Source organism: Oncorhynchus gorbuscha, linkage group LG13, assembly GCF_021184085.1.
Source record: "Oncorhynchus gorbuscha isolate QuinsamMale2020 ecotype Even-year linkage group LG13, OgorEven_v1.0, whole genome shotgun sequence".
Taxonomy (NCBI): domain Eukaryota; kingdom Metazoa; phylum Chordata; class Actinopteri; order Salmoniformes; family Salmonidae; genus Oncorhynchus; species Oncorhynchus gorbuscha.
The window spans coordinates 11,271,403-11,287,140 of NC_060185.1; the positions used below are offsets into that span (position 1 = coordinate 11,271,403).

A 15,738-nucleotide genomic window follows, 5' to 3' on the forward strand; every position below is an offset into this window, starting at 1 on the left:
TGGACTGGGGACAGCAAGGAGTCATCATGTCAGGTAGACCTGGGGCATGGTCCTAGGGCTCAGGTCAGTTGAAACTGGAGCAGCAGCACGGCCAGGTGGACTGGGGACCGCAAGGAGTCATCATGTCAGGTAGTCCTGGGGCATGGTCCTAGGGCTCAGGTCCTCCGAGAGAGAGAGAGAGCAAGAAAGAGAGAAGGAGAGAATTAGAGAATGCACACTTAGATTCACACCGAATAGGACAGGAGAAGTACTCCAGATATAACAAACTGACCCTAGCCCCCCCGACACATAAACTACTGCAGCATAAATATTGGAGGCTGAGACAGGAGGGGTCAGGAGACACTGTGGCCCCATCCGAGGACACCCCCGGACAGGGCCAAACAGGAAGGATATAACCCCACCCAATTTGCCAAAGCACAGCCCCCACACCACTAGAGGGATATCTTCAACCACCAACTTACCATCCTGAGACAAGGCTGAGTATAGCCCACAAAGATCTCCGCCTTGGCACAACCCAAGGGGGGGCGCCAACCCAGACAGGATGACCACATCAGTGAATCAACCCACTCAGGTGACGCACCCCTTCCAGGGACGGCATGAGATAGCCCCAGTAAGCCAGTGACTCAGCCCCCCGTAATAGGGTTAGAGGCAGAGAATCCCAGTGGAAAGAGGGGAACCGACCAGGCAGAGACAGCAAGGGCGGTTCGTTGCTCCAGAGCCTTTCCGTTCACCTTCCCACTCCTGGGCCAGACTCAATCATCTGACCCACTGAAGAGATGAGTCTTCAGTAAAGACTTAAAGGTTGATACCGAGTTTTCGTCTCTGACATGGGTAGGCAGACCGTTCCATAAAAATGGAGCTCTATAGGAGAAAGCCCTGCCTCCAGCTGTTTGCTTAGAAATTCTAGGGACAATTAGGAGGCCTGCGTCTTGTGACCTTGGCGTACGTGTAGGTATGTATGGCAGGACCAAATCAGAGAGATAGGTAGGAGCAAGCCCATGTAATGCTTTGTAGGTTAGCAGTAAAACCTTGAAATCAGCCCTTGCTTTGACAGGAAGCCAGTGTAGAGAGGCTAGCACTGGAGTAATATGATCAAATTCTTTGGTTCTAGTCAGCCGTATTTAGCACCAACTGAAGTTTATTTAGTGCTTTATCCGGGTAGCCGGAAAGTAGAGCATTGCAGTAGTCTAACCTAGAAGTGACAAAAGCATGGATTCATTTTTCTGCATCCTTTTTGGACAGAAAGTTTCTGATTTTTGCAATGTTACGTATATGGAAAAAAGCTGTCCTTGAAATGGTCTTGATGTGTTCTTCAAAAGAGAGATCAGGGTCCAGAGTAACGCTGAGGTCCTTCATAGTTTTATTTGAGACGACTGTACAACCATTAAGATTACTTCTCAGATTCAACAGAAGATCTCTTTGTTTCTTGGGACCTAGAACAAGCATCCCTGTTTTGTCCAAGTTTAAAAGTAGAAAGCTCCTTACATGTTTGTGTGTAGTCTTAGAGTGATTATCTTACTTACCGAGGTTAGCTAGCCAGCTATTTGTCATCCTTAACGTAGGAGACTCTGCTAGCTAGCCAACAGCTAGCCAACGCTAGCCAACGTCTTCTGAATAGAACTCAACAACCCGGTCGCATTCACAGGTAGTATCACATTTTCATTTCATTTCATTTCATTACAGTACAACGGTTTGATTTGTTTGATCGTAGCTAGCTACATAGCTAGCTACATAGCCATCTTTGTATCAAAGATAATTGTGTAGTCTAGAGCGATTTTCTAGGTTAGCTAGCCAGCTATTGTCGTTCTTTTAACGCAACGTAACGTAAACAACACTACTAGCTAGCCAGCTAGCCCCCGAATAGCAGCACTGTAGAAACTATTACACTCAACGGAACGACTTGATTAGTGTAGTGTCAACAACGCACCCACTGCCAGCTAGCCTACTTCAGCAGTACTGTATCATTTTAATCATTTTAGTCAATAAGATTCTTGCTACGTAGCTTAACTTTCTGAACATTCGAGACGTGTAGTCCACTTGTCATTCCAATCTCCTTTGCATTAGCGTAGCCTCTTCTGTAGCCTGTCAACTATGTGTCTGTTTATCCCTGTTCTCTCCTCTCTGCACAGACCATACAAACGCTCCACACCGCGTGGCCGCGGCCACCCTAATCTGGTGGTCCCAGCGCGCACGACCCACGTGGAGTTCCAGGTCTCCGGTAGCCTCTGGAACTGCCGATCTGCGGTCAACAAGGCAGAGTTCATCTCAGCCTATGCCTCCCTCCAGTCCCTCGACTTCTTGGCACTAACGGAAACATGGATCAAAACAGACAACACTGCTACTCCTACTGCTCTCTCTTCGTCCGCCCACGTGTTCTCGCACACCCCGAGAGCTTCTGGTCAGCGGGGTGGTGGCACCGGGATCCTCATCTCTCCCAAGTGGTCATTCTCTCTTTCTCCCCTTACCCATCTGTCTATCGCCTCCTTTGAATTCCATGCTGTCACAGTTACCAGCCCTTTCAAGCTTAACATCCTTATCATTTATCGCCCTCCAGGTTCCCTCGGAGAGTTCATCAATGAGCTTGATGCCTTGATAAGCTCCTTTCCTGAGGACGGCTCACCTCTCACAGTTCTGGGCGACTTTAACCTCCCCACGTCTACCTTTGACTCATTCCTCTCTGCCTCCTTCTTTCCACTCCTCTCCTCTTTTGACCTCACCCTCTCACCTTCACCCCCTACTCACAAGGCAGGCAATACGCTCGACCTCATCTTTACTAGATGCTGTTCTTCCACTAACCTCATTGCAACTCCCCTCCAAGTCTCCGACCACTACCTTGTATCCTTTTCCCTCTCGCTCTCATCCAACACCTCCCACACTGCCCCTACTCGGATGGTATCGCGCCGTCCCAACCTTCACTCTCTCTCCCCCGCTACTCTCTCCTCTTCCATCCTATCATCTCTTCCCTCCGCTCAAACCTTCTCCAACCTATCTCCTGATTCTGCCTCCTCAACCCTCCTCTCCTCCCTCTCTGCATCCTTTGACTCTCTATGTCCCCTATCCTCCAGGCCGGCTCGGTCCTCCCCTCCTGCTCCGTGGCTCGACGACTCATTGCGAGCTCACAGAACAGGGCTCCGGGCAGCCGAGCGGAAATGGAGGAAAACTCGCCTCCCTGCGGACCTGGCATCCTTTCACTCCCTCCTCTCTACATTTTCCTCCTCTGTCTCTGCTGCTAAAGCCACTTTCTACCACGCTAAATTCCAAGCATCTGCCTCTAACCCTAGGAAGCTCTTTGCCACCTTCTCCTCCCTCCTGAATCCTCCTCCCCCCCCCTCCCTCTCTGCAGACGACTTCGTCAACCATTTTGAAAAGAAGGTCGACGACATCCGATCCTCGTTTGCTAAGTCAAACGACACCGCTGGTTCTGCTCACACTGCCCTACCCTGTGCTCTGACCTCTTTCTCCCCTCTCTCTCCAGATGAAATCTCGCGTCTTGTGACGGCCGGCCGCCCAACAACCTGCCCGCTTGACCCTATCCCCTCCCCTCTTCTCCAGACCATTTCCAGAGACCTTCTCCCTTACCTCACCTCACTCATCACTGACCGCTGGCTACGTCCCTTCCGTCTTCAAGAGAGCGAGAGTTGCACCCCTTCTGAAAAAACCTACACTCGATCCCTCCGATGTCAACAATTACAGACCAGTATCCCTTCTTTCTTTTCTCTCCAAAACTCTTGAACGTGCCGTCCTTGGCCTGCTCTCCCGCTATCTCTCTCTGAATGACCTTCTTGATCCAAATCAGTCAGGTTTCAAGACTAGTCATTCAACTGAGACTGCTCTCCTCTGTATCACGGAGGCGCTCCACACTGCTAAAGCTAACTCTCTCTCCTCTGCTCTCATCCTTCTAGATCTATCGGCTGCTTTCGATACTGTGAACCATCAGATCCTCCTCTCCACCCTCTCCGAGTTGGGCATCTCCGGCGCGGCCCACGCTTGGATTGCGTCCTACCTGACAGGTCGCTCCTACCAGGTGGCGTGGCGAGAATCTGTCTCCTCACCACGCGCTCTCACCACTGGTGTCCCCCAGGGCTCTGTTCTAGGCCCTCTCCTATTCTCCCTATACACCAAGTCACTTGGCTCTGTCATAACCTCACATGGTCTCTCCTATCATTGCTATGCAGACGACACACAACTCATCTTCTCCTTTCCCCGTTCTGATGACCAGGTGGCGAATCGCATCTCTGCATGTCTGGCAGACATATCAGTGTGTTTGACGGATCACCACCTCAAGCTGAACCTCGGCAAGACGGAGCTGCTCTTCATCCCGGGGAAGGACTGCCCGTTCCATGATCTCACCATCACGGTTGACAACTCCATTGTGTCCTCCTCCCAGAGCGCTAAGAACCTTGGTGTGATCCTGGACAACACCCTGTCGTTCTCAACCAACATCAAGGCGGTGGCCCGTTCCTGTAGGTTCATGCTCTACAACATCCGCAGAGTACGACCCTGCCTCACACAGGAAGCGGCGCAGGTCCTAATCCAGGCACTTGTCATCTCCCGTCTGGATTACTGCAACTCGCTGTTGGCTGGGCTCCCTGCCTGTGCCATTAAACCCCTTCAACTCATCCAGAACGCCGCAGCCCGTCTGGTGTTCAACCTTCCCAAGTTCTCTCACGTCACCCCGCTCCTCCGTTCTCTCCAATGGCTTCCAGTTGAAGCTCGCATCCGCTACAAGACCATGGTGCTTGCCTACGGAGCTGTGAGGGGAATGGCACCTCAGTACCTCCAGGCTCTGATCAGGCCCTACACCCAAACAAGGGCACTGCGTTCATCCACCTCTGGCCTGCTCGCCTCCCTACCACTGAGGAAGTACAGTTCCCGCTCAGCCCAGTCAAAACTGTTCGCTGCTCTGGCCCCCCAATGGTGGAACAAACTCCCTCACGAAGTCGGAGTCAATCACCACCTTCCGGAGACACCTGAAACCCCACCTCTTTAAGGAATACCTAGGATAGGATAAGTATTCCCTCTCCCCCCCTTTAAGATTTAGATGCACTATTGTAAAGTGACTGTTCCACTGGATGTCATAAGGTGAATGCACCAATTTGTAAGTCGCTCTGGATAAGAGCGTCTGCTAAATGACTTAAATGTAAATGTAATGTTTGAAACACATGCTTCTAGCAAGGGCAATTTTGGGTCTTCACCATGTTTCATTGAAATGTACAGCTGTGTGTCATCCGCATAGCAGTGAAAGTTAACATTATGTTTTCGAATAACATCCCCAAGAGGTAAAATATATAGTGAAAACAATAGTGGTCCTAAAACGGAACCTTGAGGAACACCGAAATTTATAGTTGATTTGTTAGAGGACAAACCATTAACAGAGACAAACTGATATCTTTCCGACAGATAAGATCTAAACCAGGCCAGAACTTGTCCTTGTAGACCAATTTGGGTTTCCAATCTCTCCAAAAGAATGTGGTGATCGATGGTATCAAAAGCAGCACGAGGTCTAGGAGCACGAGGACCGATGCAGAGCCTCGGTCCGATGCCATTAAAATGTCATTTACCACCTTCACAAGTGCCGTCTCAGTGCTATGATGGGGTCTAAAACCAGACTGAAGCATTTCGTATACATTGTTTGTCTTCAGTAAGTTGCTGCGCAACAGCCTTTTCTAAAAATTTTGAGAGGAATGGAAGATTCGATATAGGCCGATAGTTTTTTATATTTTCTGGGTCAAAGTTTGGCTTTTTCAAGAGAGTCTTTATTACTGCCACTTTTAGTGAGTTTGGTATACATCCGGTGGATAGAGAGCCATTTATTATGTTCAACATAGGAGGGCCAAGCACAGGAAGCAGCTCTTTCAGTAGTTTAGTTGGAATAGGGTCCAGTATGCAGTTTGAAGGTTTAGAGGCCATGATTATTTTCATCATTGTGTCAAGAGATATAGTACTAAAACACTTGAGCATCTCTCTTGATCCTAGGTCCTGGGAGAGTTGTGCAGACTCAGGACAACTGAGCTTTGAAGGAATACGCAGATTTAAAGAGGAGTCCGTAATTTGCTTTCTAATCATCATAAACTTTTCCTCAAAGAAATTCATGAATTTATCACTGCTAAAGTGAAAGTCATCCTCTCTTGGGGAATGCTGCTTTTTAGTTAGCTTTGCGACAGTATCAAAAAGGAATTTCGGATTGTTCTTATTTTCCTCAATTAAGTTAGAAAAATAGGATGATCGAGCAGCAGTAAGGGCTCTTCGGTACTGCACGGTACTGTCTTTCCAAGCTAGTCGGAAGACTTCCAGTTTGGTGTGGCGCCATTTCCGTTCCAATTTTCTGGAAGCTTGCTTCAGAGCTCGGGTATTTTCTGTGTACCAGGGAGCTAGTTTCTTATGAGAAATGTTTTTAGGGGTGCAACTGCATCTAGGGTATTGCGCAAGTTTAATTTGAGTTCCTCAGTTAGGTGGTTAACTGATTTTTGTCCTCTGGTGTCCTTGGGTAGACAGAGGAAATCTGGAAGGACATCAAGGAATCTTTGTGTTGTCTGTGAATTTATAGCACGACTTTTGATGTTCCTTGGTTGGGGTCTGAGCAGATTATTTTTTGCAATTGCAAACATAATAAAATGGTGGTCCGATAGTCCAGGATTATGAGGAAAAACATTAAGATCCACAACATTTATTCCATGGGACAAAACTAGGTCCAGCGTATGACTGTGACAGTGAGTGGGTCCAGAGACATGTTGGACAAAACCCACTCGAGTCGATGATGGCTCCGAAAGCCTTTTGGAGTGGGTCTGTGGACTTTTCCACGTGAATATTAAAGTCACCAAAGATTAGAATATTATCTGCTATGACTACAAGGTCCGATAGGAATTCAGGGAACTCAGTGAGGAACGCTATATATGGCCCAGGAGGCCTGTAAACAATAGCTATAAAAAGTGATTAAGTAGGCTGCATAGATTTCATGACTAGAAGCTCAAAAGACGAAAACGTCATTTTTTTCTTGTAAATTGAAATTTGCTATCGTAAATGTTAGCAACACCTCCGCCTTTGCGGGATGCACGGGGGATATGGTCACTAGTGTAGCCAGGAGGTGAGGCCTCATTTAACATAGTAAGTTCATCAGGCTTAAACCATGTTTCAGTCAGGCCAATCACATCAAGATTATGATCAGTGATTAGTTCATTGACTATAATTGCCTTTGAAATAAGGGATCTAACATTAAGTAGCCCTATTTTGAGATGTGAGGTATCATGATCTCTTTCAATAATGACAGGAATGGAGGTGGTCTTTATCCTAGTGAGATTGCTGAGGCGAACACCGCCATGTTTAGTTTTGCCCAACCTAGGTCGAGGCACAGACACGGTCTCAATGGTGATAGCTGAGCTGACTACACTGACTGTGCTAGTTGCAGACTCCATTATGCTGGCAGGCTGGCTAACAGCCTGCTGCCTGGCCTGCACCCTATTTCATTGTGGAGCTAGAGGAGTAAGAGCCCTGTCTATGTTGGTAGATAAGATGAGAGCACCCCTCCAGCTAGGATGGAGTCCGTCACTCCTCAGCAGGTCAGGCTTGGTCCTGTTTGTGGGTGAGTCCCAGAAAGAGGGCCAATTATCTACAAATTCTATCTTTTGGGAGGGGCAGAAAACAGTTTTCAACCAGAGATTGAGTTGTGAGACTCTGCTGTAGAGCTCATCACTCCCCCTAACTGGGAGGGGGCCAGAGACAATTACTCGATGCCGACACATCTTTCTAGCTGATTTACACGCAGAAGCTATTAGCTTGGTGATCTCTGACTGTTTCATCCTAACATCGTTGGTGCCGACGTGGATAACAATATCTCTATACTCTCTACACTCGCCAGTTTTAGCTTTAGCCAGCACCATCTTCAGATTAGCCTTAACGTCGGTAGCCCTGCCCCTTGGTAAACAGTGTATGATCGCTGGATGATTCGTTTTAAGTCTAATACTGCGGGTAGTGGAGTCGCCAATGACTAGAGTTTTCAATTTGTCAGAGCTAATGGTAGTAGGGTGAGTCCGGATGCTGCAGACTGTTCTAGTGCCCTTGCCAATTCGTTGATATACGGTGCATTCTAAAATTATTCAGACCCTTTGAATTTTGTTACAATACAACCTTATTCTGAAATAGTTTCCCCCCCTAATCAGTCTACACAAAATACCCAAAATGACAAAGCAAAACAGGTTCTTCGAAATTTTTGCAAATTCATTTAAAAAATCCCTGGCAATATCACATTTACATAAGCAATCAGACCCTTAAGACCCTTTAACTCCGTACTCTGTTGAAGCACCTTTGTCAGTGATTACAGCCTGGAGTCTTCTTGGGTATGATGCTACAAACGTGTCACACCTATATTTGGGGAGTTTCTCCCATTCTTCTCTGCAGATCCCCTCAAGCTCAGACAGGCTGGATGGGGAAGGTCGCTGCACAGCTTTTTTCAGGTCTCTCAGGAGATGTTCGATCGGGTTCAAGTCCAGGGTCTGGCTAGGCCACTAGAGGACATTCAGACACTTGGGCCCAAGCCACTCCTGCGTGGTCTTGGCTGTGTTCTTAGGGTTGTTGTCCTGTTAGATGGTAAACCTTTGCCCCAGTCTGAGGTCCTGAGCGGTCTGGAGCAGGTTTTCATTAAGGATCTCTCTGTACTTTGCTCCATTCATCTTTCACTCGATCCTGACTAGTCTCCCAGTCCCTGCCGCTGAAAAACAACTCCACAGCACGATGCTGCCAACACCATTCTTCACCCTACGGATGGTGCCAGGTTTCCTCCAGACGTGACACTTGGCATTCACCCTAAATAGTTCAATCTTGATTTCATCAGACCAGATAATCTTGCTTCTCATGGTCTGAGAGTCCTTTAGATGCCTTTTGGCAAACTCCATGCGGTGCGGTTGTGTAGCCTTTTACTTAGGAGTGGCTTCCATCTGGCCACTCTACCATAAAGGCCTGATTGGCGGTGCTGCAGAGATGGTTGTCCTTTTTGAAGGTTCTCCCATCACCACAGAGGAACTCCAGAATTCTGTCAGAGTGACCATTGGGTTCTTGATCACCTCCCTGACCAAGGCCCTTCTCCCCCGATTTCTCAGTTTGGCAAGAGTCTTGACGGTTCCAAACTTCTTTCATTTATGGATGATGGAGGCCACTGTGTTCCTGGGGAACATTAATGCTGCATAAATGTTTTGGTACCCTTTCCCAGATCTGTGCCTCGACACAATCCTGTCTCGGAGCTTGACAGACAATTCCTTTGACCTCATGGTTTGGTTTTTGCTCTGACATATACTGTCAACTGTGGGACCTTATATAGACAGGTGTGTGCTTTTCCAATTCACATTACATTTATTGATTTTACCACAAGTGAACTGCAATCAAAATGTAGGCACATCTCAAAGATGATCAATGGAAACAGGATGCACCTTAGCTGGTTTATCCATACATCTCCATTTTGGATAGATAACTCTGTTGTTGTTCATTTAGTGTGTTCCAATTTTCCCAGAAGTGGTCTCTCTCCCTCTCTCTCTCTTTCTCTCCATGCATCTCTGATCCATTTAGTCAGAATTTAACTTTTTACTTAATAAAATAATTTATTGTACAGTATGATGTAATATCTGTCTGAATGGATCCATCTGATGATGTTGAAGAACAGATACTGTACTCCTGTACTACACATTACCTTCAAAAACATAACACTCAAATGCTTCCTGCAATTACCCCCAATTACATGATCCCCAAGTTATCCTCCAATAACAAGTCCCAATTAACCCCCTCCTGCCCCTCCCTCCCTACAAGCACCCCCTGGTGGCCGTGTACTTGTTTTTTAGCCGGGGGCTCATTTCTCCCTATATCAGCAGCTCCCCTTCTCTCCTCTTCCTCTACCTCTTACACTCTCACACTCTCTGCAGGAGATACCAGACTGACAGACACTCATCCTCTCTCTCTCCCTCTCCCTCTCTTTCTGTCTGTCTGTTTGTCTGTCTATCTGTCTGTCTCACCAGGATAAGGTTTTCTGTTGCCAGGTAGGGCAGAGGTAGAACAAGGTGTTGTGGGTCTATCACTGTTGTTTCACATGTCTGGTTACTCTGAAACAACAGGTGTCTGTGTTGTATGGTGTATATCTTAATTGAAAGCACTTTTCGATCATGTCTTTATGTCTACAGAGTGTTCTGTCTACAAGGTCTTGGTTTGGTCTCTCTCCAACAGGTGACGGAACTCTCCCAGTCCTTAGCCTTGTCTCTCTCCAGGTGATGAGCCTCTGGGGCTGGCTGTGGCTGCTCTACTGTCTCCATGTCCCTGGGTCTGTCTGGGGTCTGGATGGAGGTGGAGAGGGGGCTTGTCGGCTAATAGCTAAGCCCGTCTCAGGCAGTGTTTATCGGGCAGGAGACGTGGTCATTGGGGGCCTGTTTCCCATCCATGTGGAAGCCCCTCTACCAGAGCAGGAGTTCAGGAGCATTAAGGAAAATTCTACCTGTACAATGTATGCAGCTTGTGTGATAACAGCTTTTTGTCATTGTGTTTTCCCTTGAAGGTATTGTGTATTCAGCTACCTCATATCTCTCCGTTTCTTCCTTTCTTCCGTCTGTCAGTTTTAAACAGCGTGCTTACCGCTGGCTCCAGACTATGATCTTTGCTGTGGAGGAGATTAATCGTGACCCAGCCCTCCTGCCTAACCTCACCCTGGGGTTCCTGGCTTCTGACACATGCCGGACAGAGGGCATCACCCTGGGGGCAGCCCTAGCCATGGTGACCGGCAAGGAGACCTCCGTAGTGGAAACAGATTGTGGCACTACCCCTGAGGTTCCCGTCATCATCGGGGATGCCCACTCCTCAGCTTCCATGGTGGTGGCACAGACCCTCGGACCGTTTGATTTACCCATGGTGAGGCAGGGGTTGGATTACAGGTTGGGATGAGATGATGACTCTTTTCACATTGCATTTCCATCTCTATCTAGATTTCGCTCTCTCTAACGTTTAATTTCCTTCTCCCTCTGCACCTTACAAATTATAATTATCCATGACTCTCACTCTCTCTCTGTCTCTCATTGTCTCTTTCATGCCCTCTCTCTCTCACTCTTTTCTCTCCCAGGTGAGTTACTTTGCCACCTGTGCGTGTTTGAGTGACAACTGGAAGTACCCCTCATTCTTCCGTACTGTTCCCAGCGATGCCTTCCAGGCTCGTGGCATGGCCAAGCTTCTGCGTCTGCTGAGATGGGTGTGGGTAGGGCTAGTGTCAGAGGATGATGATTATGGCAAGTTTGGGGTTCAGCTGCTTCTCCAAGAGCTCCAGGGTTCTGGGGTGTGTGTCGCTTACTCCGAGGTCCTCCCCAAGGTATGACCTCACTCTGATGATCTGACAATAAACTCTCTCTTTTACTCAATTTTTCTCTCTCTCTTTCACTCTGACACCCCCTCTCTTCTAATCTAATAGAAACACTCTCTCTGATTTTCTCTGACTCTCTTCCCTTTCTCTCACTGATGGTCATCCCCAAGTTACCATCTAAGAGACAGATCAGGCACATTGCAGACACCATCAGAGGATCTACTGCCAGAGTGGTGGTGGCATTTGTAGGATTCACGGGTCATTCAGGGGTGAGCAGTTACCAGTCAGAGTATTGTTAATGATTTTCAACACAGCTGTAGCAGTGTCCTTGTGTCTTGATTCACTTTATAGACACAATAATTTCCAAATTGATAATCATGCATTTCATCTTGACTATCTTGATCTTTTTAACGATTTCATTCTCCAGGCCCTGATGGAAGAGGTTGTCCGTCAGAACATTACAGATAAGCAGTGGATTGCCTCAGAGTCCTGGGTCACCTACTCTACTATCGCCTCCCCGAAAAACATGCCCTCTCTTGCCGGGACAATCGGTTTTGCCCTGAAGAAAGCTGACATTCCCGGCCTGGGGCCTTTCCTAACACGCCTCCATCCAGACGGGGACTACCAAAAGTCTGACCCATTCCTGAAAGATTTGTGGGAAGAGATGTTTGTGTGTTCTCTGGGAGTTGACCTCAGCGTGACACTGCCATCCCGGCGACAGTGTACGGGGTCAGAGGTCATACGTGAGGGAGACTTTACACCTACATCTCTGTTTTTGTCCAAATTGCCAATGTTATCTCAGTAAAATGAAGTGTCAATCCTAGGTGAGGGGGAGAGCCAGTATGCTGACGTGTCTCAGCTGAGAGCCAGCTATAATGTGTACAAGGCTGTGTACGCCATCGCCTACGCCATACAGGATATGATGGCCTGTCGACCAGGGGACGGAGTCTTTAATGGTGGACAGTGCCCTGATATCAGGAAGCTTCAGCCCAGCCAGGTGAGAATAACATGTTGATCTGTTTTCAAGTTAAGAACACTAATGTTTCCAGTCAAGATACAGTGAAAACACTTTGTAAGGTTTGAATACAGAAGAACAAAAGCCACAACTGGTTCTAACTCTTAATCCTGTTCCAATGCCCTTTTCTCTTTGAGATTGTTCGTTATCTGAGGGGAGTGAACTTCAGTACTCCTGTGGGGGAATCTTTCCACTTCGACATGAATGGTGATCCGCCTGCCTCTTATGACATCATCAACTGGCATGTGACCCCCGAGGGGACGGCAGAGTTTGTCCAGGTCGGACATTTTCTGTCCTCTGAGGGATCGGACGACCAGTTTCACATCGACATGGATAAAGTGGTGTGGGGTGGGGGCAGCGGAGATGAGGTGAGAACTGTTCAGTTTAGTGTCATTGAGGCAGAGTGGAGTGTTTGTGTGAATCACGGCCAAATTTGATACAGCTTGGATTCGAACCAGGGACTGTAGTGATGCCTCTTGCACTGATATGTAGTGCCTTAGAATGCTGAGCCACTCAGGGGGAGCATGATGCAGAATGTGAGATATTTGTGTGTTCATATTCCTGCCTGTCTGTGAAATAATTATGATAATAGCAATGCTAATGATGATGATGATAGCTTCTTCCTCTCCCCCCTCTGGTAGGTCCCTGTGTCTGTATGCAGTGCTGACTGTCCCCCTGGTACCAGGCATGCGGTACAGAAGGGGAGGCCTGTGTGCTGCTTTGACTGTCTGTCCTGTGCTGAGGGAGAGATCAGCAACACAACAGGTAGACTATCAACGGTTCTGATTCCAATTAATATTTTTCCTCAATCCTGATTGGTCCTGACTTGGGCTCCTCATTCTTCTTCCTTCTCTATCAGGGTCAGTTGAGTGTATTAGGTGTCCAGAGCGGTTCTGGTCCAACCCTGATCGTACGGCCTGCATCCCCCAGCTGGTGGACTTCCTCTCCTACAGCGACACCATGGGCATCATCCTGTCTGTCATCTCAGTTTCCGGGGCAACACTCACAGCCGGTGCCCTGGCCACCTTCCTCTACCACCGTCACACAGCCCTGGTGAGTTGAATCACATGATCATATATAGAGGTACTGGACAGAGATGAAATTGTGTCATATGATTTCTGACATCACTCAGTCTAATTTATCTTTCTCTGTCTCGTTCCAGGTGAAAGCCAACAACTCTGAGCTCAGCTTCCTGCTCCTTCTGTCGCTCAAGCTCTGCTTCCTGTGTGCTCTGGTTTTCATTGGCCAGCCGAACCCGTGGACGTGCATGCTGAGACACACCCTGTTTGGTATAAGCTTTGTGTTCTGCATATCCTGTCTGCTCAGCAGGACTGTGGTGGTGCTGGTGGCCTTCAGGGCCACTCTGCCTGGAGAGAACCTGATGAGATACTTCAGCCCCACCCAGCAGAGGATGGGTATCTCATTCTGCACACTCATCCAGGTTAACATATAGTTTTTACTGTACTTAATGGGAATGGGAGTTGTTTCCTTCATTGACAATGTTATTTGATTTCAAGATCCATCCACCTCTGTTCCCTTACAAAGGTGCTGATCTGTGTGCTGTGGCTGGCCTTAGCTCCACCCCGACCTGTTGAGAGGAGGGGCAGAGAGGGTCGGGGGCCAAGGGTCGTCCTGGAGTGTGAGGTGGGCTCTGTGATCGGCTTCTCTCTGGTGCTGGGCTACATTGGCCTGCTGGCCTCCCTCTGTCTCCTCTTAGCCTTCCTGGCCAGGAAACTCCCAGACAACTTCAACGAGGCCAAGTTCATCACCTTCAGCATGCTGATCTTCTGTGCCGTGTGGATCTCCTTCGTCCCTGCCTACGTCAGCTCTCCTGGGAAGTACACAGTAGCTGTAGAGATCTTTGCCATCCTGGCCTCCAGCTTTGGGCTGCTGTTCTGTCTGTTTGCTCCAAAGTGTTACATTATCCTTCTGAGACCAGAGAAAAACACCAAGAGACACATAATGTCCAAATAGAAACCACCAAGAAACACATGATGTCCAATTAGGAACCACCAAGAAACACATGATGTCCAATTAGAAACCACCAAGAAACACATGATGTCCAATTAGAAACCACCAAGAAACACATGATGTCCATTTAGAAACCACCAAGAAACACATGATGTCCAATTAGAATCCACCAAGAAACACATGATGTCCAATTAGAATCCACCAAGAAACACATGATGTCCAATTAGAAACCACCAAGAAATACATGATGTCCAAATATTAACTTAAACATACTCACATCGTTATTTAGGGCTTGTTGACATTCATTTCAACAGGGGAATGTCCATTCTGTTTGGAAACATTAATTTCCTGCTCTAACTTCACTATATTACTTTGTTAATATTAGAATGTGTTCTTATAATGTGTCAGAATGAAATACGTCTATATGAACAATACCAATAAAGATGACGTAGTGTCTACTCATGCTGGAAGAGTTAGTGTTGAGTCTGTCTGACAGAACCTACAGACCCCCTACACATGATTCCTTCGTCACCCAGTCAGTGTGTGTGTGTGTGTGTGTGTGTGTGTGTGTGTGTGTGTGTGTGTGTGTGTGTGTGTGTGTGTGTGTGTGTGTGTGTGTGTGTGTGTGTGTGTGTGTGTGTGTGTGTATGAGTGTGTGTCCCACATCGTATAACAAAATGAACTTTCCGAATACACTGTATGTTCTCATATTTCCAGAGTTGCAGGAGGGCTTTGGAAACCCATGTATGTATTTGTGACACCATATATTCTACATTTTGTGGAAGAACATGAACTGCTTTGGAGGCACATATTTGCAGGGAATGTCAAACACATTTAATTTAGACCTAATACGGAGTGTGTTCTTGAAGTTTTGTCAGGACAGACCGATGCAGTTTATTGTCATCAAGAAACCTGAACAAGGCATTGGCAAAGGTCAGTGAATCAGCAGCTGGAATGATTATTACATCCCAAGTGATCTACAGTTGCAATGCTGGAATGGCATTTGGATGCGTGTCCATCACATCTGCCAGTGTCACACTTCCGCATCTGCGGTGAAAGGTGGCAGAGCTAGAGTGGTGTTTGTCAGACCATGAGACCATGTGACATCCCGAAAACTTTATTAGTCCAGTTAGGCTAGTTGAGAACAAGTTCTCATTCACAAATGCGACCTGGTCAAAATAAATAAAAGCAGTGCGATACAAACAACAACACAGAGTTACACACGGAAAAAACAAACATACAGTCAGCAATACAATATCAAAAATCTAAATGCAATGTGTGCAAATGAGGTAGGATAAGGGAGGTAAGGCAATAAATAGGATATTGGCGAAATAATTACAATATTGCAATTAAACATTGGAGTGATAGATGTGCAGAAGATGCGTGAGCAAGTCGCAATACTAGGGTGTAAAGGAGCAAAATAAATCAAATA

At 47.3% G+C, this 15,738-nt stretch overlaps 1 protein-coding gene across 1 annotated transcript; it reads left to right on the forward strand.

Moving 5' to 3' along the window:
- The first annotated feature begins 9,816 nt into the window (after window positions 1-9,816).
- Window positions 9,817-14,730, forward strand: LOC123993873 (extracellular calcium-sensing receptor-like). The gene is made up of 12 exons (XM_046296331.1): window positions 9,817-10,019; window positions 10,204-10,477; window positions 10,587-10,878; window positions 11,087-11,329; window positions 11,491-11,589; window positions 11,748-12,063; window positions 12,145-12,317; window positions 12,473-12,703; window positions 12,977-13,100; window positions 13,195-13,388; window positions 13,498-13,776; window positions 13,881-14,730. The coding sequence occupies exons 2-12, from the start codon at window positions 10,248-10,250 to the stop codon at window positions 14,307-14,309; spliced, it is 2,610 nt and encodes an 869-aa protein (XP_046152287.1). The 5' UTR covers window positions 9,817-10,019; window positions 10,204-10,247; the 3' UTR covers window positions 14,310-14,730.
- Window positions 14,731-15,738: the final 1,008 nt, after the last annotated feature.

Bases quoted from the DNA above. Each gene is read 5' to 3' on its own strand.
- LOC123993873 (XM_046296331.1), top strand. From the start codon at position 10,248: ATGAGCCTCTGGGGCTGGCTGTGGCTGCTCTACTGTCTCCATGTCCCT. The intron at 12,704-12,976 runs GTGAGAACTGTT...CCCCTCTGGTAG, and splicing joins GTGGGGGCAGCGGAGATGAG to GTCCCTGTGTCTGTATGCAG. The intron at 13,777-13,880 runs GTTAACATATAG...TCCCTTACAAAG, and splicing joins CATTCTGCACACTCATCCAG to GTGCTGATCTGTGTGCTGTG.